This window comes from Colobus angolensis, unplaced genomic scaffold (genome assembly GCF_000951035.1).
Source record: "Colobus angolensis palliatus isolate OR3802 unplaced genomic scaffold, Cang.pa_1.0 Scaffold44, whole genome shotgun sequence".
In the NCBI taxonomy this organism is placed as follows: Eukaryota; Metazoa; Chordata; class Mammalia; order Primates; family Cercopithecidae; genus Colobus; species Colobus angolensis.
The window spans coordinates 6,847,510-6,867,712 of NW_012117821.1; the positions used below are offsets into that span (position 1 = coordinate 6,847,510).

The following is a 20,203-nucleotide window of genomic DNA, read 5'->3' on the forward strand; positions in this document are numbered from 1 at the left end:
CACTTTGGGAGGCCAAGGCAGGCAGGTTACTTGAGGCCAGAAGTTTGAGACCAGTGTGGCCAACATGGTAAAACCCCGTCTCTACCAGATATACAAAAATTAGCTGAGTGTGGTGGCACATGCCTGTAATCTCAGCTAACTATTAGGGTGACTGAGGCAGGAGAATCGCTTGAAGCTGGGAGGCAGAGGTTGCAGTGAGCCAAAATCACACCCCTGCACTCCAACCTGAGTGACAGAGTGAGATTGTCTTAAAGAAAAAAAAGCTCTTCCCAGAGATTTTCACCGAGTTTTTCTTTTATCTTTAGGCATCTTGACAGCAGTAGCAATGAGCGTCCAGACATTAGTTCCATCCAGAGACGTATTAAGGTATCCAAATGGGATTTGGGAGAAAACTTGGGAAATAAGTTTAAATGATTTTTTCACGTTTCTGATTTTTACAGAGACTGGCATTCAACTACTGCTCAATAAATATTTGTTGAATGAGCCAAGAATCAATCTTGTTCTTTGTTGTAGAAAGTAACTCATGACATGGACATGTGCTATGGGATGATGGGAAGCCTGTTTCGCAGTGGCTCCCGGCAGACTCTTTTTGCCAGTCAAGTGATGCGTTACGCTGACCTCTATGCAGCATCTTTCATCAACCTGCTGTATTACCCATTCAGCTACCTCTTCAGGGCTGCCCATGTCTTGGTGAGTTAAGGCTATAATTGACAACCAAGATGTACTCTAAGTCCAGGGTCAGCAACCAGCTTTGTGAGATGGCACAGGAGATAGTTTGAACATTTCTTTCTGATGTACAGAGCCCCAGGGGCAGGTTATATGGTTGCATAAGAAGGGGTCTTTGAGAAAGTAGAACCAATATTGGAATTTACAGGGTATAACTTTACTCTCTCAAGTCTACTCTATTAAAAGCTGTATGTGGACCAGGCATGGTGGCTCATGCCTTGTAACCCCAGCGCTTTGGAGGCTGAGGTGGGAGGACTGATAGAGCCCAGGAAGTTGAGGCTGCAGTGGGCTGTGATTGCTCCACTGTACTCCAACCTTGGTGACAGCGAGAGACCCTGTCTCAAGAAAAAGAAAACGTGGTTTTTACGTTCCTATATTCTGATCTGTTTCAGGACTAATTTGTTTTTGCTGTAAAGTAGAAGATAAACTTTCCTCTCCATCTTTTCCAATTTCTGGCTGCAGTAGACAATATGGGCACCATTTTGAGGGGCAGGGAGAGAGGAAGACAGGCAACTATAAGTAGTTCTATGAAGATAAGTCTATATTGACTTGTCCTGTGGTCCATTATAGATGTAACTGCATGGCCACGTAACAAGAGGAGAGGGGTTAGGACTTGGGAAGTAGCTACTTTGTTCTGCCTGCTCTCTGAGCCTCTAGCTTTTTTCTATCTAGATGCCTCATGAATCAACGGTGGAGCACACACACGTAGACATCAATGAGATGGAGTCTCCTCTTGCCACCCGGAACCGCACATCAGTGGATTTCAAAGACACTGACTACAAGCGGCACCAGCTGACACGATCAATTAGTGAGATTAAACCTCCCAACCTCTTCCCACTGGCCCCCCAGGAAATTACACACTGCCATGATGAAGATGATGATGAAGAGGAGGAGGAGGAGGAGGAAGAATAAGGAGGAAAACCAAAACCCTGAGCACCCATTAAACAAGTCCTGGCAGGACTCGCGGGAACAAACGATGTCCCTGTTAGGGTTCTACTGGGTGGGGAGGGAGGGGGCTCCATGAAGGTACATCTGAAAAGTTTCTGAAGATTTTATTCTTATCATAGATACTTGTTTTGGTTTTGTGTATCTGTACTCTTTGCAGATGGTCCAAAATTGTAATGGAGTCTGTATTAGAAGAAAATAAGGGTAAAATCGGCTGAACTGCATGTATATGGCTCCATTGTGGCTTGTGACACTTTTTAAAAAATCATCCATATGTCAGTGTATCTGGATACACGAGGAAAAGGAGAAGAGTCTCAGAGTGGAACAGAGTGGGAAGAGGTGATCTGTAATGTTACAAATTGTGCTATTACTCCAAGATCCAACTTTTTCAGTGCATTACATGGTCTTGTATAACAGTGGAGAAATGTATTATTTCCATGATCAAATGTAGTCTCTGTTAAGGTCAAGTTTCCTTTGATAAGCCTTTAAGTCATCCTCAGTGACTCTGGCAAGGCTGCTTCTCTGTCACTGGCTTTGCACAGAAGTATTCTCTAGTTGCTTTATTCCCTCTATTTTGAGGGAAAAGACAGTCTCCTTATTACCGTTTTTGTTTTTTGTTTAATAGCACAAATGCTTATTATTTGTTATCCAAAAACAACCTTTTTCTTATCTGTGCTGAATCTATAGAAAGAATTTAGCTGCAAGCGGACAAAGGAACAAGCCCCCAGAAAAGAAAGAGAAGAACTCCCTTTTTATACTACAGAACATTAATTAGTGTGGGCTATATAGCTGTGGCTCATGCTACCCAAATCCAGATTTCTTTATCCTCTAGAGTTGATTGCTGTATATTAAAGTTGAACATCAGAGGATGGGAAGAGGGCTCTGTAAGCCAGAACCTTACTAAAGTAGCGTGAATAAATTCACTTCAGAATCCCAAGTTGAGGCCAGGCGCAGTGGCTCACGCCTGTAATCCCAGCACTTCGGGAGGCCAAGGCGGGCGGATCACCTGAGGTTGGGAGTTTGAGACCAGCCTGACCAACATGGAGAAACCCCATCTCTACTAAAAATACAAAATTAGCCAGGCGTGGTGGCGCATGCCTGTAATCCCAGCTGCTCAGGTGACTGAGGCAGGAGAATCACTCGGACCCAGGAGGCGGAGGTTGCGGTGAGCCAAGATCACACCATTGTACTCCAGCCTGGGCAATAAGAGCGAAATTCCATCTCAAAAAAATAAAAATCCCAATCCCAAGTTGAAATCACTTCTTGTCTTAAACAAGAATGAATTATTACTGTGTATGTTAGGGTATTAAAACTGTTTCACCAGTACAGTGAAAGTTGTTTCAACATTTTAAACAGTGGTTATAGACTCTTACTTTAACCATCATATCATTTGCTTCCATTGTTGTCATTGGTCAATAGGGGAGGGTAGATTAGCTGCTCCAGAATTCAATAAAGTGTAATATTTCTAATGGTGACTTTGACCTATTCTGTAGCACAACTGTAATAGCTATTGGTCTTCAAGTGGGTTTAGATTTGGTGTAGTGACGTCAGTTTGATATTCTCTTCTTTCAAAGGAAATATATTCAAGAATTGTTACATTCTAACATGATTATATTCATGGTGCTTCATAGGCCTCACAATTTTTTCACAGAAATATTTTTGGAATAGGACTGTAAAGTAAGGCTTTTTAAAAAATCATTTTATAAGCAGGGAACACAGCCTGATAACTTAGTCAAGGATATACTGTCTCACTACTTTGGATATATATGGCTTCAGATTAAGTCATCCAAGAAACATACATTCTAAATGGTATCCATTGGGAATATATGCCCCTTTAAAAGAATCAGGTCAGCAATGCAATAACAATTAGACTGTTGCCCATGTTAGGAGACTGTGTGGTCATCCTAGTTACTAATTATTCTCATTCAAGATGGAGGTGTTGCCCAGTTTTAACATAGTCAAGTTTTCTTAAACCCAAATAATTTATAAGTAGCTTATTACATCTACAGAGCTACCTTATTATAGCAGTACATTTACATATTGTCCCTTTTAGAGCAAGGACCACATGATGGCTTTGCTTTAATTTACCACTTTTTGTATTGCATCCATATGAGAGTGTCTTACTAGCCAGATGATTCCATGGCAAATGATTCTCTGGGTCCAAAGGTCAGAAAGTGAAAAGCACACAGCTGGAATAAGCAAGAACTCCACTGCTAGTCACAGCTCTCCGTAGGACCACCAAAACGTGTGATTAAAGAGTTCTAGGATTCCGTAAGACCCAGAGCAAAATGGTGCCTCTCTGTATATTATTCTTAAGAGTGTGCTGGGAAGTCAGTGGTTCATGGGTAGGCAGGGCAGCTATAATTGGGCTTTTTAAAACAAATTATGAGTTTCTCTCTGTTGCCAGTAGTTAAGGAAGCCGAACTTTTTTAAAAGGTATAGTTTTTTTCCTTAAAAAAAAAAAAAATCCTGAGGAGTTTTACACCATGAGAAGACCATTCTGCCATCTCTTTTGAGAATTTTTTCCCAGGCATTTTGAAAACACTATTTACAGGCATTGTAGAACACCAGGCAACCCCTTCTTGAGTGCTAGACTGAACTTCCAACCTTACAGCATGTACTAACAGGGACCCTAGCCTCCCCAGCAGTTGGTCAGTGGTACAGCAGACCCAGGCCCTGCTGGGTTTCCTTGGGGAGAGGAATTGCCCAGTACATTCATTCATCTCTGCAGAGATAGTGAAAATTCTGATGGTGTACTTCAGAAAAAGTTGGTCACAGCCAAGAAAGTTTAGTGTTCTACTTAGACCTAAGATTTTTCTCTTGCTATAAGCATACCTCTGAGACCTAAAATAAGGCAAACCCTTCAAGCTATCCTTTCTAAGATACTTTTAGAAGTGGTTTTTAATAGAACTACAAATCCTTAAGTCACGTTAGCATTGTTAAGAAATCACTTTAAAAAGCCACATGCAGTTGCATGTCAGACTTAAAAGTATTTTGTCCATGTTTAGGTATTTCTAAATCAGATGTATTTATTTAAGAAATACTTTGTCAACAACTTTAAAGCCCAGTGATTTTTCCAAGGCTGCCTGGTCATTTTAAAATAAATACTCTGCTTATTCACCACAAATAGCCTGAGACAAACAACTGCATATTTAAGTCTGTATTAGGGTAGGAACCTTATCCACATTCCATGTTATGGAAACTATTTAATCTCTCTTTGATGGTGGGAAAAATGGTAACTATGATGTAGCTATTGCCATACAGTTAACGCTCCAATTCCTCACTGGGCTTAGTAGTTTAGGGCTCAGATACTTAGGTTTCTCATGACAATCTTTAGTGGTGATCAGGGAATTCAGCTTTTCTTAAAGTTTTTCCTCAAATGGAACAATTTCAAATGATACACAACTTTTGGGAGGCCCTGAGAATGAACTCTCTACCATGGAGCTACCAGAGCAACCCTGAAGATAAAAGAAAAACATGCACTACTGCCAAGGAGCAGGGATGACCACAGGCAGCCAGAAAGCAGAAACAGGTGACTTCCAGAAACCCACACTGCCCGTCACGCACCTCCCATGACAGGAATGCAGCACACCACACAGTTCTCGCACTGCTAGGTATCTGGAAACAGCAGAAAGCGAGTCCTTTAAACAGGCAGCACATTCATTTATAGAATGAGTAAAAAGCTCATCTGTTCTTTACCCCTGGATTTCTCAACCATTTTTCCCTGTCCTCAGACACAATGTCTTCATCCCAAGGCCACAACAGTCTGATTGGTTCCAACAAAGGTGTGTGATCTCAAAAATAAAATATATACAGAAGTTTCTCTGTAGAGGTTTAACACAAAAAAAGTACTCCCCATTGAACACACATTTCCTCTCAAACTTGCTGACTGTTTACTGTAAGGCTGAGGAATCTGTTTTCCAATTTAAAACATAATGACAAGTTTTGAATCTGGTCCCCTCGTTTCTTCACACAAAATAACTAGGTACAAATATGTCCCCAGATGTTCTGGTCTCCCACAGAGCTCTTCCCAAAGCCATGTCTGGCCAGGGGAGTAGACAAGGCCTGAGATAAACCCTCCCGTACAAACTGGAGCCCAAGCAGCTGAGCACACACTTTCCCACGAAAGGCAAAAACAGTCCTTCCACATCTCACAAGTTCTTGAGATACTTGGAAAGAGGGTTTGCTAAATGTTTATTCAGTGTCCAGTCTTTGAGAGGGTGTTCTCACCAGAGGTCATCTTTGACCTGAGGGTGTGGGTATTTTGAACACCCCCTGACCTCAAGTCAATGACTTCGGAGAATTGCAGTAGGAAAGCTGGCCTAATCTAGAAATTCCTGTCATGTGTTGGCCTCCTGTTTGAACACTGCACAGTCACTAATACCCTGACAGGAAAAGCACTTCAGAGAAGTCGGGCAACTAATTCTTCCTTAGAAACATGCATCCTCAGTCCTCAGTCATCCACTAGGGGAGACGGCATGCCAGCAGAAAGTCAGAGAAAAGGGCCCTAGAATCATCCCTTTGTTCTGGAACTGCTTGAAAATAGCACAGATATGAGGCCCTTGGAGAGAAAATGACAAAACCACCATACAAAGAAACCAAAAGAGTTTATTAGCCATCTAACAGAATCCAACTTTTTGGCTTTAATAAAGAATCATCTCTTTATTAAATTACCTTCAAAAAGTATAAAATAAGTTCCTAGAAATCAACTCCAGGCTATAAAAAGGTCAATTTTTACCACTTTCTCTACAAGACTCTGATCAATATTTGTTTCCTCGTGAATTGCTGAGTTGAGAAACGGCTCTGGGGAGCACAATTTTTGTGCAATAGAAACCCTGGGGTACATCACAATGAAGTTTAGAAATGAGCGGATATGTGCGCACTGTGAGGATGCAAGGGGGGGTTTTTAGGCAAATCTCATCTTGACACCAGGAAAAATTGCCTCCATTTTCCTTGGAGCGTTTCCTGATTTGAGCTAAGGGCTCATCTAGACCAAGTGAGTAAAACGAAAAACAAAGCAAGGCAGCAGGCGGGGAGTGAATGTGCTACCGTGATTTCTTTCCCTAGCTCTGCTGCCCCTTTCTGCCCTGCTTCTAAGGAAAGCAAGCAGGGTCCGGAGCTGGCATTTCACTGGGCTATATTCAGGTAGTTGGGTGATGCCTGGGGAGATGGGAGTGGCAAGTTAGGTCAGGCAGCATCTCAAAGCCAACTCTGTCAGCAGTTCTTCCCTGAAATGTCTCCATCCACAGGACAAGTGTAACTAAAAGACTGCAAATGCTACAGTTAAATAAATTCAGTAGGGACTACAAATGGACCAGTCAAGAGGCTAAATTATCAGAGCACGATCCTCTTTGGAATGTAAAATAGAGACTAAGAGTGGAGAGAAAAAAAGGGATTCCAAAAAGAGGTGGTTTAGGAATGGACCACAAAGGGTCCCTGAAGCTCCACCATATGTTCTTCAGGGACTGGTCACATGTGAGTGAGGACGGTAAGAAGAAACAGAAGACAAAGTGGTGATGGAAAAGAGTGTGTATCATACACACCGATTACTGGAGAATGCAGGATGTCCACTGAATCCTGAAGACCCACCTGCACACGCCTCGCCACACTCAGGTCAGATGTTTTCCACTAACTATCCATGCCTGCTCTGACCTTCCTCCCAGGCTTAGCATAGCAGAGGAGGACCTATAAAGCCATCCTTGTCTTTAAGAGCCAAATGAGAGGCCTGAATGAGGCCTTTGGTCTTACCTAGGAAACACCGGCTTGGCCCAGCTGCACTGTGTGTTGTTATTAGTGACCGAGCAGCCAATGTCTGGGGCAATTTGACTGGATACTCCGAATGTTCTTATGTAGAGAGTAACTGATGGAGGACAGATTATAATCCTTACAAAGAAGGACACCTTCCCCCTAGGATTAGCTGTACCAGGCTATGACTTGGAGGCACAGAACTAGTACCCACTTCTCAAGACTTCACACTGTCCAAAGAAGATGCTCTTCTACATTGTCATGCTGAGATCCAGTCCCAGCTTTCCCACCAGCAAAGTCAGGCAAGTGGGCAGGGCAGTGGGTTCAGCCAAGCTGAACACAAGGGCATGGTTGGTGTTGCATAGATGAAAGGGAAGAGGGAACACACATCTGCTAGAAGGGTGAACAGAACATCATTTATCTAAATAGAATAGAAATAAACAAAAACCTTGTAAAACAATCACAAAATTTACAAATAAATTGGTACAAAATAAATAGGAGAGACTGTACATCTACAACATCATTTGAATTATAAAATGCATTCATTATGACAATCAGCTCATTAATCCTATACATGGCATTTGTGCTTATTTGGGTTTATGTACACAGCTCTGAATACTGTGTTCAGAAAACTTCACTGCTCAAATGCATGACCTGTACACTATGATACAGTGAATAAAGGCTGAGGAGGATGGAAGTCAGACACAAAGCAGGGTCTTACTTGAGGGCCAAGTCAATGTTGGCACTGGACCTCAAAACCAAGAAAAGGCATATTAAGAGCCCAGATGGGCAGGCAGCTTCCATTATCCAGAAAGATGGATTATGCAATTCAAGGTAAGTAGAAGAAACCATTATCATCGTGGGGCCAGGCAAGTGACCTGCCTTGGGAGGAAGGAGGTCGTGGACTCACAGCTGTACTGTACCCTACATAGGGGAAGAGAGCCTGTCACCAATAAACCACCTCGGAACTAGTTCATGGAGGTACTTGAGAGGCCCTGCCCACAAGATCGGAGACCTGCCTCCATCTTCATCCAAAACACTTGTCATCAGGAATACAGGTGGGGCCAACTAAGGGGGCTGGGGATGCTAGGGCCAAGATAAAGGCAGCAACCTGTTTATAAAAAAAAAAACACTACCCTCTCACCCGCCTTAAAGGACAGCAGAACCCTAGGATCCATGGATGAGGAAGCTTCAAGACAGATCTTGTCCTAGTCACAGATGAAGTACTAACAGGCATATGTACATAATAAATAATATAAAATAAAGCATATACATTTGTGGGTTTAAAGAACTCAAGAAACAAGAAAAAATTGATAACTTCACCTTCACAGTCGACTTCAGACTTGGGGAGTAATGAATCAGAAGCGAGGCTGGGGCTCTCTGGGGAATGAGAATCCTAAGACCTCATTCTTCCCAACTTTGCTCTGCTCTGAAGCCTGAACCTCCAACAAAAAGGGCAGGCACCCAAGCCCCACCAGGCCCATTGGATAGTTCTCTTCAGGGTGAATCTGCAGCGGAATCTGGCCCCCCAAAGAACTGCATCCTAAAAGTGAATCCATGTGGATCAGATGTGGGTACATGCCAGAAGGCATCCTTCCAAGCGAGGCAAGACAATGGTCCCAGTCATTCTCATTTGTTCATGGTCCCAATGGGCATTAAAACCTGAAAACCTTGTGTACTCAAGATTTTCTTACAGTATGTATTGGATCTGTGTACATATAAACCTCGGCATACAAACACCTAGAACTTTACTCTCTTGCAGCTAGAACCTTTGTTTCCCTGCTGCTTGAAGTTCAACCTGGTATTTCCCATCAAAAGATATTTAAAACAATTCTAGTAGAGATGATGTCAGTGGCTCCAGCATACAGAGAGAACATGCTTACTTGAGCTCAGGTCTGAGAAGCAAAGAAGGTCCCCTGCCTAGGACGCTGGGAGGAAAGCCGCTCCCTGCTCTATGCAGTTGCTGTGAACTGCCGTCTCCTCTTTGCGTCTGTAGGGTCAGCCAGGGACTCTGCAATATGAATCTCCAGATAGGAAAGAAGGTAGCAAAAGGGAAACGGGCAGGTAAACCGTGATTGCAGACAGAAAGCTTGCAAGTGCTAGAGGAGGAAGGCCGGCTTGTCACAGCCTTGCTGAGTAATAGCAGCAAGCTATTGGTGCACCACTCACCCCTCAAATGGAGGCAAATGAACCTCAACTTAGAAGTCTCTGAACATCTCTCTCCTATTAACCAACTTGAACACCTAAGAAATAGGAAAAGATAAAAGATTTGCAAATGACCCTGAGGTATAAAAATCAACTGAGAAGTTGCTCATTGATAAATTACATCAGAAAAATTTCTGAACCACAAATCACTTTCCTATTCACACCCCTATATCCCTACTAATTCTGGGTTAACCTACAGCTCACCCAGATACCCTTGATGGACAGAAGCACCACTAGTCTAGAGCCCAGAATGGAACTACATGGCCCAGGACAAGAGCCAGTTTCCTCAGTAAGGAAGTAAGCAATGGTACCTCAGAGGCCTCCCAGACCCTAACCTGCCAGCTCAGTCTTGTATTTCTCCTCAACTCTTGGCAAAGAAAAGCCCGTTCTGGGCTCAAAAGCAGAGGGGAGTTTTTCCCATGCCACCAGGGAGCTCGGGTCATGCAATGCAGTGTGGAAAGCCAGCCCTCCCTGGCCTGCTCTTGCTTGGAGCCCCAGAGAACAAGGTGAGCACCTTCATGTGCCAGCCAGGTGAGTCATCAGCCTAGATCACCCTTGGGGAACAACAGGGACAAGCCTGGCTGCCCAGGAGCCCTCACCTTCCTGGGCCTAGGGAAGGCGAGGATGGCTACAGACCCCCGCTGGCGAAATTTCAGATGACAGAGGGGGTTGTGTTTTCACTAGGCAGGACACAGGCTTGATCAGCCAGGGCCTACACAGGTCTGCTCAACCCGAAGACAGAATTTGAGGGCAGAAGTTCATGGTTCCTGCTTAGCTCAAATTCCTACTGCTCCATTTCCTAGGGAAAACGTATTTCTATTTGTATCTACCATTATTTTCCTAGGTTTGGAAAAGCTGGGCCTTTAGTGTACAGTGCTGAGGACAGCACAGGTAAATATACTCACAGTGACTGTTCCGTATTAGTGTGGAGCTCTGCATTCAACATCTGCATTGTTCCTTGAAGTCACATTAGAAGATGGTAAGCTGCCCACTCCCTCCCACTTGGGGATGCCAACCGCTTCAACATGGCATTTAACTCCCTGCAGGGAGTGAGGTGAGGAGGGAGGAAAGAACAGAGTTCAACGTACTCTTTCAAGTTCAAATTAGGTAAGAACCAAGATTTAAGCTAGTTGATTAGCACCCCAATATCTGTGTAAGTCTTAAGATTTTGTTTTCCTAAGAGTTTAAATGTATGAGTTTGAATTTGCCTGATGCATATGGGACAAGCAGTGAAGGGAAGGAAACTCCAAGACAGCAGGAGAAAAGCCCTCCTCCTCTACAGAGAAGGCAGAGCGTCCTAGGATTACCTGGATGCTAGGGATTTAGTTCCAGTGGAACCACGGGGCACCAGTGGCTGCTCAGGAGCAGGAGAGGCCCCGTAAAGGAGGGTGAGGCCTCCTGTCAGTATCCAGAACTCAGGGGTCTGCATCTGGTCCACCTGACCCACTCCTTTCCACACTTGGAAAGGTCGCAGCCATGGGAGGGCAGTCCAGCAGAGGTGCCAAAGAGCAGCCACATCGAGCCTGCAGCTATTCCCCGGTCTCTCTCTGCTGGACCCCACTGGCTTTATAGAGATGAATGGCAGAGGCCTTCCAAGCCAAAGTCATTCTCCTGCTGCCCCAGACAAGCAAGAGCCCAGTGTTTCTCCTCCAACCGTCCGAAAGGTTGGTTTCCTGAGGGAAAGTGGGGCCTGGAAGAGGAATCGGGTCGCTCAGACATGAGTGTTGTTTGAAGGGTCCTACGCTCTCCCCAGAGATGTTAGCCTTCATTCCTTCAGGGACCTGACAGGATTTTACATTCCCTAATGTTATCAAATAGTGTGACTAATAGAAGGTAAAGAATAACAGAAAACGAATACGAACTTGGCAGTTAAAATTTCAAACTCTGGGAGCCCCACTGATGAGCCGCTCCTGCCGAGCTCTTTTATAAGAGAATAATTTGCAAGAAGCTGTCACGCCGAGCAGGTAAGACAGTATTAAGAAGTCTGCTTCTCCCTGAAGTCAGAGACAGCAGCTGGCATCCCCTCTCCTCTTCCCAGACTATTGTTCTTCAGGATTTATAAAGGAACAGCAGAGCTCTGAAAGGGGCACCAGCACACTAGCTCTGATTCCAGAGGCTCTCCCAGTAGCAAGGCATCCCTGAGACAGACTGTGGAGAAGCAGATGTGAGCCCGGGCACGTTGACAGGGCGGAGCTCCTGAGGCCAAAGAAGCCGGGCTAGGCAGGCCCAACTCCCCACCGCTCAGGGAAGGCCAGCACTGTGCAGGCCCAAAGCGGGGGACAGACACCCTCCCCCAGCATGGGCCAGGCTTCGCTCTGTTACAGGGACTCCTCATCTTTAGACACTCATCACACTGGTGCTGTGCTCAGGGAGAGGCATCTTAGGAAACTGACTTTTATATTTGGATGGCTCTGTTTAAAAAAAGGATGCTTAGAGTGGGGTCGCCTCGAAGGTCAAGCTACACAGTGGGGCTTCATCCCATGGGGGCAGGTTGCGTGCCAGCAGCAGGCCACTCAGCACCCTCTACACCAAGTGAGATCCGTACTTCCCCCTACCACGGGGCATGGCACCTTCTGAGGAAGACACTCCAGGACTGACATCCCAGAGGAGACACTGAGCCGGGCACGCACGACACGCGAGGCACCGAACGGCTCACCAGGCCGCCCGCTGCTGTCCGCTCCTCAGCCGCGCTCCCTGCCCCGCACACAGCCCAACCGTGGCGGAACAGACTTCGTACCTGGAGTTGGGAGGGGAATACTGCTGCTTAGCCAAGGCCTCCCTCCGCACAGTGAGCCTGCCCAGAAAACGCTCGGCGAGGACTGATCATCTCGTGTGTACACTGGTCAGTATGATTTCATTTCAGTGTACGAATAGCGCCAACAACCTGCACATATCCCTCGGGCTAACAAAACACAGATAAGCTGCAGTTAAGAATTCAGTCACTCAAATACCTCCTGACATAATTTCACTACATGATCAATTTGGTATTAAAATAAGACGGAGACACACATAAAATGGCCACAACACGCATTTGGTTTCTGAATCCCTGTTTGGGGCCAAACTGACCCTGGCTGTACAGGCAGCCTCTCCGCATCTGAGGGAGGAGGCAGAGGCCCTCAGGCAGGGCACACAGCCACTGCCGGGCCCCACGGGCCCAGGGACAGGGGAGGAGGGACAGTTGGCTCCCTGGGAGGAGGAGCAGGGGCTGGCAATCCCCAAAGTTCCCTCCTTTAAAAACATGGGTCTAGAAATGCCTTGCCGGCACACAGTAGAGTGCAGCTAGAAGGTCCGACTCCTGTTCTGTTAACGTCTGTCCTAGCGGGAAGGGGAGGAGCTTGCACTCCACATCACGTGTTTACTGAACAGCCCTGTGGAAGATTTCCATTTGGCATCTGTGTAGCAGCATCTTGGGTTAACAAGAGCAAGGACCAGGGAGGTGGGCGGCGACACTCTGTGAGCTTGGGCACTGGGTCGGGGAGGAGGGCTGGCTGGGAGACCCCAGGCTGGAATGACAGGATGAAGTCAACTTGCCTCTTGCCAATGATAAACCATGGGTTTTAAATTCATTAACATTCATTTTGGTGATAAAAATTCCTTAGGGTGGGAGCAAAATCACATTCCCAAGCAAATGTTAAATCTTCCTGAGGGAAAGGGGTACAGTTAAACATTAACTTCTCAAAATACCACTGAGCTCAGAGAGGCGACTGCAGGTCCCTCTGAGGCAGGCTACACCCCACAGTGATGACAGACTTGGCAGGTTCTGCAGTAACACGGTCTTCTTCATTCAGCCAGCGAGTTCGACAGTGATGGCCACTGGGGCGCAGAGGAAGGGTGCTCCTCCCTGGGAGAGCCAAGGAAGGCTACCGGAGGGGCAAGTCCAGCCTGTTAGGGTCACATCATGGGATCGCAGCAGAGTTCAGACAGAACAACTTAAAACTCTGCAAAAGACACTTTAAAAACATGATCTCTTGAAAAAATAAATCGCGACAAATTTCAACTTCATGCAAATGGAGGGCAGAGGAGCGTGAATAACGATGAAAGGGAGAGCTGAAAAAATAAACATGATTCTATTTGGGCGGAATCGTTCATCTCCAAAATCGTGAACGCCACGCCCCGGCTGCCAACTTCATATTTCTAGTTTCCATTCCTCCCTCACCGTCCTCCTCCGCGGCTCCTGGGAAGGGCACAAGGTCTTTGGTCTCAGGATGTTGCAGGGTGCAGCATGGCGGACAAACTCACACCAGTGAAGTCATGGGCAGACGGGGCCGGGCCCTCGGGAGTGGGCGGGTGCAGGCCTGGGCGGGTGCAGCCAGTGCGGCCTAGATGGCGCCTTCGTTGTGCAGGCTGTGGTTGGCCTTACTGTGCGTCACACAGTTCTGTTCGTTGAGCAGGTTGGCTGTCTCGTCTGGCAACCCGTCATGCAGCTCCGTAAGAGTCAATTCGATTTTAGTGTTTTCACTGTCTGAAGACTGAGGGGTTTTGTCCATCCGGGATGCCATCAAGGCATTTTGGTATTGCTGTCTTGAGATCTGGGGCCAGAAGACGGCACAGAAAACAAACCAAGATAATGCTTATTTTTAGGTTTTCTTATCTCCACATGTTCAATCCCCTGAAAGGCCCACAGCAGCCTCTCTAGGAGAAAAATCACACTTGAGTGCAGTGAGCCACTTTTCAAAGGTCAAGTTGACTTTGGTGAACAAGTCAGTTCTCACTGATGTAACCCACTTCCAAATATAGTCTCAAACTTTTAGGGACTAGAAAACAGAAACTGGTTTCCCCCAGCTAAAGCTGGTTTGTTCTCCAAAAGTCATCTTTATTTCAGACCAAGGTAAGTACCCTGACTGCCGGGCAGAAGACAGAGGTGGAGCCTTCCCCGAGACGCTCCCGAGTCTCCTGACCTCAGCCTTCCCAGGGCCAGGCAGGGAGCCACACACCCAGGAGCTCTTTGAAAAGGGGCTACTCTATTTTCGAGGATCTCTGGCTCCCATTCCCCGAAAGAGCTACATTTCATTTGGCAGCTCATTGGATAGAACCAAGAAGATCAACGTTTTTCTCAACCTGAGGCTTGGGCGCAACAGATGAAGACAGGGTTTGTGGTTGAGAATGGAAGGCAGGGCACCACAGAGTGACGAAGGGAGAGCTCCGAGGAGGGCAAGGGGCAAAACAGACAATTTGCCAGGGAAGTTGACACGTAACTGCCAGGTCCAGCCATGCTGCGCTCACATCTCTCACCTTAACAAACTGCAGATCCGAAAGGGCTCGCACCGAGTAATCGGGGATATAGACTTGGAGGAGTGAAGAATTGAGCTGGTTATTGCTGCTCCCCAGTGTTGGTGTGACGGCGTCAATCCGGTCGCTTCGACTGAGAGAGTCTGAGTGATTCAAGCCACATGGGCGAGGAGGGGACTTATTTTCACCTGGAAAAGGAGGGAAAAATCCAACTGTTTAAGTGAAGTAGATACAGTCAATAAAACCAGCTCTTTATTTTCCAAAATAAAAAACACTAAATGCCACACAAGCCCAGCCAACTGATTCCAGATGTCTTGGCCACACAGTACGCTAGAGGGTCTCCTACATATGGCAGACTCGTGGGCTTCCCTGTACCGGCAGAATATGCCCATCTCAGCTGCTTGGCCCTGTGTATGTGACAGGCACAATCCTCCCAAGTCTCTAACAGCAAAGACCCTGCACTGTGTGCCTTCGTGAGGAACGTTCCTGGGTGCTGTGAGATGCTCAGGCGAGGACGGGCCAAGGCCCAACATGCAGAAGCTGCTTGATATCAAACGCAGGCCACAAGAGGTCAGCACTTCATTATTTTGCCGGAAGTAAAAACAAGGGACTCTTGAGAATATTAAATCAGTAGGTATTATAAAGGGATCAAAATACTTGTCTGCTCATACCATACCCTCTAGCCAAACCTATTATCTTCATCTCTGACCCCATTCAAATCCCCCATCAGGTAGCCCGAGGATGTCTCAGGAATTTAAGAACGCTAGAAGACACCAAACCCAAACCCCTAACGAGTGTTTGCAGAAGTTATCTGGGGCGCTATGGTCTTCAGTGAGGTTTTGTAGCATCCCTCCCTTAAAACACAGTGGAAGGTGCTCTAGTCTGGGTGCTGTTGCTCTTAAAGGGAAGTTCACTGTGGCTTCTAACAGAAATGTCATTAAAAAATGCCCCTTCACCAAGGCTTCTTTCACTTTTTACTTTTCTAACCAACTATTGCAGATAGGAACTGCGTGCCCACCCTGGCCAGGTCTTGAATTGCATCCTATCACAGGACTGGAGGGGACCAATTCTCCCATCTGACGCTTGGCTCCTCTTTGCAATGTGTCCCTCGGAGGAGCTGGCCCTTGGCTGCACCTGCCCTTTGGCTATCGGGAAAGTTTGTCATCGCGCCCATCAAAATGTGCCTCCCTAACTTCAAATGATAGCCTCACTTCCTCTGTGTGGAGCTTTAGTGCCTTTTCTTCCTCTGCTATTCAAAATAGCCCTCAGATAGGTGGAGAGAGCGATGGTCTACTTAAGTCTCTCCTGCAGGATAAATCCTGCAGCTGTTCATCTCACCCCATCACTGTCTTAAAACAGGACACCCAGAACAAAACATAAGTACTCCAAGAATCTCCGGTGATGAGTTCGCTTTCTCCTAGTTTTTTTTTTGTTTTGAGACAGGGTCTTGCTTTGTCACCCAGGCTGGAATGCAGTAGTGTGATCTTGGCTCACTGTAGCCTCAACCTCCTGGGCTCAGGGGATTCTCCTGCCTCAGCCTACTGAGTAGCTGGGACTATAGGCGTGTGCCATCATGCCCAGCTAATTTTTACATTTTTGGTAGAGATGGAGTTTTGCCATGTTGCCCACTCTGGTCTTGAACTCCTGAGCTCAAGTGATCTGGCTGCCTCAGCCTCCCAAAGTGCTGGGATTATAGGCGTGAGCCACCGCGCCCAGCCACTTTCTCCTAAAATTTTTGTATCTTAACTCTCCCTCCGATTGTCAAGTTATGAACTAATTTTCCATTGTTAGATAAATTAAATTCAGAGTGGCAGTTCCCCTTGTTTCCATTTCTACGAGAACAAGGCAAATTAACAATTTATCAGACTTTTATATTTAGCAGAATGGATCTTTGAATAGGTGACCCAATTTTGCTAAGTTTCAGATTCTTTATCTGTAAAATGTGGATGATGGTACTTGGTACCTTTTTTTTTTTTTTTTGAGACAGTCTCGCTCTTGTCACCCAGGCTGGAGTGCAGTGGTGCAATCTTGGCTCACTGCAACCTCCGCCTCCCAGGTTCAAGCGATTCTCTTGCCTCAGCCTCCCGAGTAGCTGGGATTACAGGCGTGCACCACCACGCCCAGTTAATTTTTGTATTTTTAGTAGAGACAGGGTTTCACCGTGTTGACCAAGCTGGTCTTGAACTCCTGACCTCAGGTGATCCGCCTGCCTCAGCCTCCCAAAATGCTGGGATTATAGGCATGAGTGCCGTGCCCAGATCTGGTACCCATCTTATAAGGTCCGACAAGGGTTAAAAATAAGATAATGTACAAAGTGCTTATGTGACATCAGTAGAGTAGGTACCCCGTAAGTGAGCCCAGTTGGCATTTTCTATTCTTTCTTGTCAGCTTCCTCCCGGACCTTGCCACCATGCGCCCACCCCACGACCAAGCCTTTGCACATGCAGCGACTTCACGCAGGGTGACAGATTAGTCCGTCTTTTTTGAAACGAGATCCTACTGTATCCCTGTGCTTTAGCCACCTGTCTCATCACCATTTCTACAGACACCTTGGAAACAGTTTGTGTTAACATTTGAAGGCTATAAAAACAAAACATTTCAAGGTATTTTGTTTGTCTGAGGTCTCCTGCAGTACTTTCGAGTCTCCTGTTTTCTCCTGAGGAGGATTTTAGGGCGATTTCTCTGATCTTCCAAAGCATCTAGACTCAGTCTGCTTCCTCTCACCCCACCACCCTCTGTTTGTGTGACTGGACCCGCTCCTCTGCCAAAAGCCTGCTGCCTGGCTCCATGGCCACCCTCTGGAGGAGCAGGCCCTGCCTTCCGGGTCCCCTTCCACAGCTCGACGGGCACCAGTGCGAGCAGGGGTGCTGCAACCCTGAGCTTCAGCCCACTGCTCAGAGCCTCAAATGCCATCTTACTTAAAATAGTAATAATAAAGGTCCCCATTCTTCATCTGAAGCCCTTGGGGGCCGGAGATGTTTGAATTCTGGAAGGTGATACCGTCTGTACACCCCATGTTACACACACCACTCAGCAACTCTGGCGCGGCCCTAGTCTGCGAACACATTGACTTTCCGTGAGACAGACGAGGATTCACAACAAACAGAGCGAAAACCGTAGTGACTGACCCCCAGTTCAGGTCAGGTTTTGTGGCCAAATTTATGTTCCAAAGTTTTCTGACAGTATAGTAATTATGGAAAAAACTCTGAAGATAAATATAGGAAAGTTGTGTTACCAACTAGGAAATCCCAGCAATTTTAATTAAAGACAGATTAAGCCTTTTCTCTTCTTTTTAATGGCTGGACGTATTAGCTAGGCCCGGCCACCCTCTCCTGCAGGGCAGTCGGCAGCAGCGGGATAGGAATGTGCTGGGTGTTCACTCCAAAACAAAGTCAGGTGGCGGGGAGAGGCAGGGCCGCCTGCCTGGCGGACAGCAGAGGCGCTCGCGCTCCGCTCACACAGATGTGGGAAGAACCCAGGAGACAGGAATGTCGTGTACCTGTGTGGACCGGGTATTTTTCTTGCTTACCAAGAAGAGTTTACAGTTCTCAGGCCTTTGGCAAATGGGCTCTATAAAAGCAGCCTCAGGGTTTGAGGCCCTCAGGGCCTCTGCAAACTCCACACACCATGACTTGCTGAGGTCAGAATAAGAACCAAGAACAGTCCCCTACTGCTGACCTGAAAATTCAAGGTCAGCCGTGCGGGCAGGGAGCACTAACAGTCCACGCCAGAGCAGCCCTCCTTTCCATGCTTCACGGCAACTGTGTGCACGGCGACTGTGCGGGGTTCTGGACCCTCCACCTGCTGTGGCTTATGCTTTCCTGGAGAGCTCGCTATAAAGTTACAGAACCTTAGAGCTTTAGTGCTCCAAGGAACACGAAAACAGGCTGTCCAGGTAAAGGGAGCAGACCCAGCCAGCCAGGCGTGATGGGGGGCAGGGGAGGCAATCGGGAGAATTACGGAAAGGAAGCATGCAGAATTACCTGGAGAACCTGCTGCTAACAACTCTGTTCTGCTGACAACAAAGGTACGAGACAGGGACAAAGGAACTGAAAAATGGAGAAAAACAGGGTGAGATCACATCAAAAGGCAAGAAAAGAGATCTCTGTAATCAAGGGACAGGAGGGGATACTTGTTCTACCAATACAATATGCGCCTTCAGTTGCAGAAATGCAGGTCGGTGTGGTATACAAACAAGACAGCACACACTGCTTTCCAGGAAGAGGAATACAGGGAGGCCAAGACCGGGAGAAATGCTACCCATGGGCTTGTACTAACCACGAGATCTCTTAAGCCAATAATAACCAACTGGGGTTGACAGCGCAAAAGGTGCGACTCTTAAGGGCTTAAATCACTAGTAGCTGCGCAAAAGGGGAGCTCAATGAGTCAACTGCTCTAAGAACCTGACCCAAACTGCTGGTGCCTACACCCCAATACTCACTCTCTGCATAGCCTACAGCTTCTCATATGTGCAACTTTAGCTCATTTTAACTTTGACCTGAAGCTTTGAATTGTTAGGAATGCTTTCAAATCTCAAAATAGAGGAAAGTAAGTAAAGAACGCATACACAGATTTCCCGGGAATGCAGACCAGAGTCAGCCTCATCACCGCTTCTCACCACCCCATCAGACTGAAAAGTCTCAGAACATGAAATGTTGAGCAGGAATCACGCCTCTGGGGCAGGCAGTTCTTAAGAACTGATTATTGCAGGCTTTCCCCAGATAGGGAACATCAATAAACAGAAACTTTACCTTGAGATGTCTGTACTAACTGTGCTTCTCAATGAATATACAAAATCCCAAATCTTAGCATAAAGTTAAGTAAAATACTAGGCTTTGGAATAGAGAAGATGTCATTAATGAAATTCCCCCCGTTTTTTTATTTTGAGATGGAGTCTCACTCTGCCACCTGGGCTGGAGTAAAGTGGCATGCTCTGGGCACACTGCATCCTCCACCTTCCAGGTTCAAGCGATTCTCCTGCCTCAGCCTCCCGAGTAGCTGGGACTACAGGCATGTGCCACCACGCCTGGCTAATTTTTGTATTTTTAGTAGAGACAGGGTTTCACCGTGTTGACCAAGCTGGTCTTGAACTCCTGACCTCAGGTGATCCGCCTGCCTCAGCCTCCCAAAATGCTGGGATTATAGGCATGAGTGCCGTGCCCAGATCTGGTACCCATCTTATAAGGTCCGACAAGGGTTAAAAATAAGATAATGTACAAAGTGCTTATGTGACATCAGTAGAGTAGGTACCCCGTAAGTGAGCCCAGTTGGCATTTTCTATTCTTTCTTGTCAGCTTCCTCCCGGACCTTGCCACCATGCGCCCACCCCACGACCAAGCCTTTGCACATGCAG

General features: G+C 46.6%; 2 protein-coding genes across 5 annotated transcripts in view; one reads left to right on the plus strand and one right to left on the minus strand.

Annotated features, from left to right (window-relative positions):
- Positions 1-3,285, plus strand: part of NT5C2 (5'-nucleotidase, cytosolic II) — a 94,592-nt gene extending 91,307 nt beyond the window's left edge. For all 3 annotated transcript variants that reach the window (XM_011957360.1, XM_011957359.1, XM_011957361.1), the window contains 3 exons: positions 306-366; positions 514-690; positions 1,399-3,285. In XM_011957360.1, coding sequence (XP_011812750.1) covers positions 306-366; positions 514-690; positions 1,399-1,638 — 478 coding nt within the window. In that variant the 3' untranslated portion in view covers positions 1,639-3,285. The remainder of the gene's footprint in view (positions 1-305; positions 367-513; positions 691-1,398) is intronic.
- A 9,263-nt stretch (positions 3,286-12,548) lies between these two features.
- CNNM2 (cyclin and CBS domain divalent metal cation transport mediator 2) overlaps positions 12,549-20,203 on the minus strand; it is a 185,509-nt gene continuing 177,854 nt past the window's right edge. The window contains exons 6-8 of one of the 2 annotated variants that reach the window (XM_011957362.1): positions 18,834-18,899; positions 14,854-15,038; positions 12,549-14,150 (exon numbers count right to left, since the gene is read on the minus strand). In XM_011957362.1, coding sequence (XP_011812752.1) covers positions 13,941-14,150; positions 14,854-15,038; positions 18,834-18,899 — 461 coding nt within the window. In that variant the 3' untranslated portion in view covers positions 12,549-13,940. The remainder of the gene's footprint in view (positions 14,151-14,853; positions 15,039-18,833; positions 18,900-20,203) is intronic. The other variant, XM_011957363.1, reaches the window with a different exon arrangement.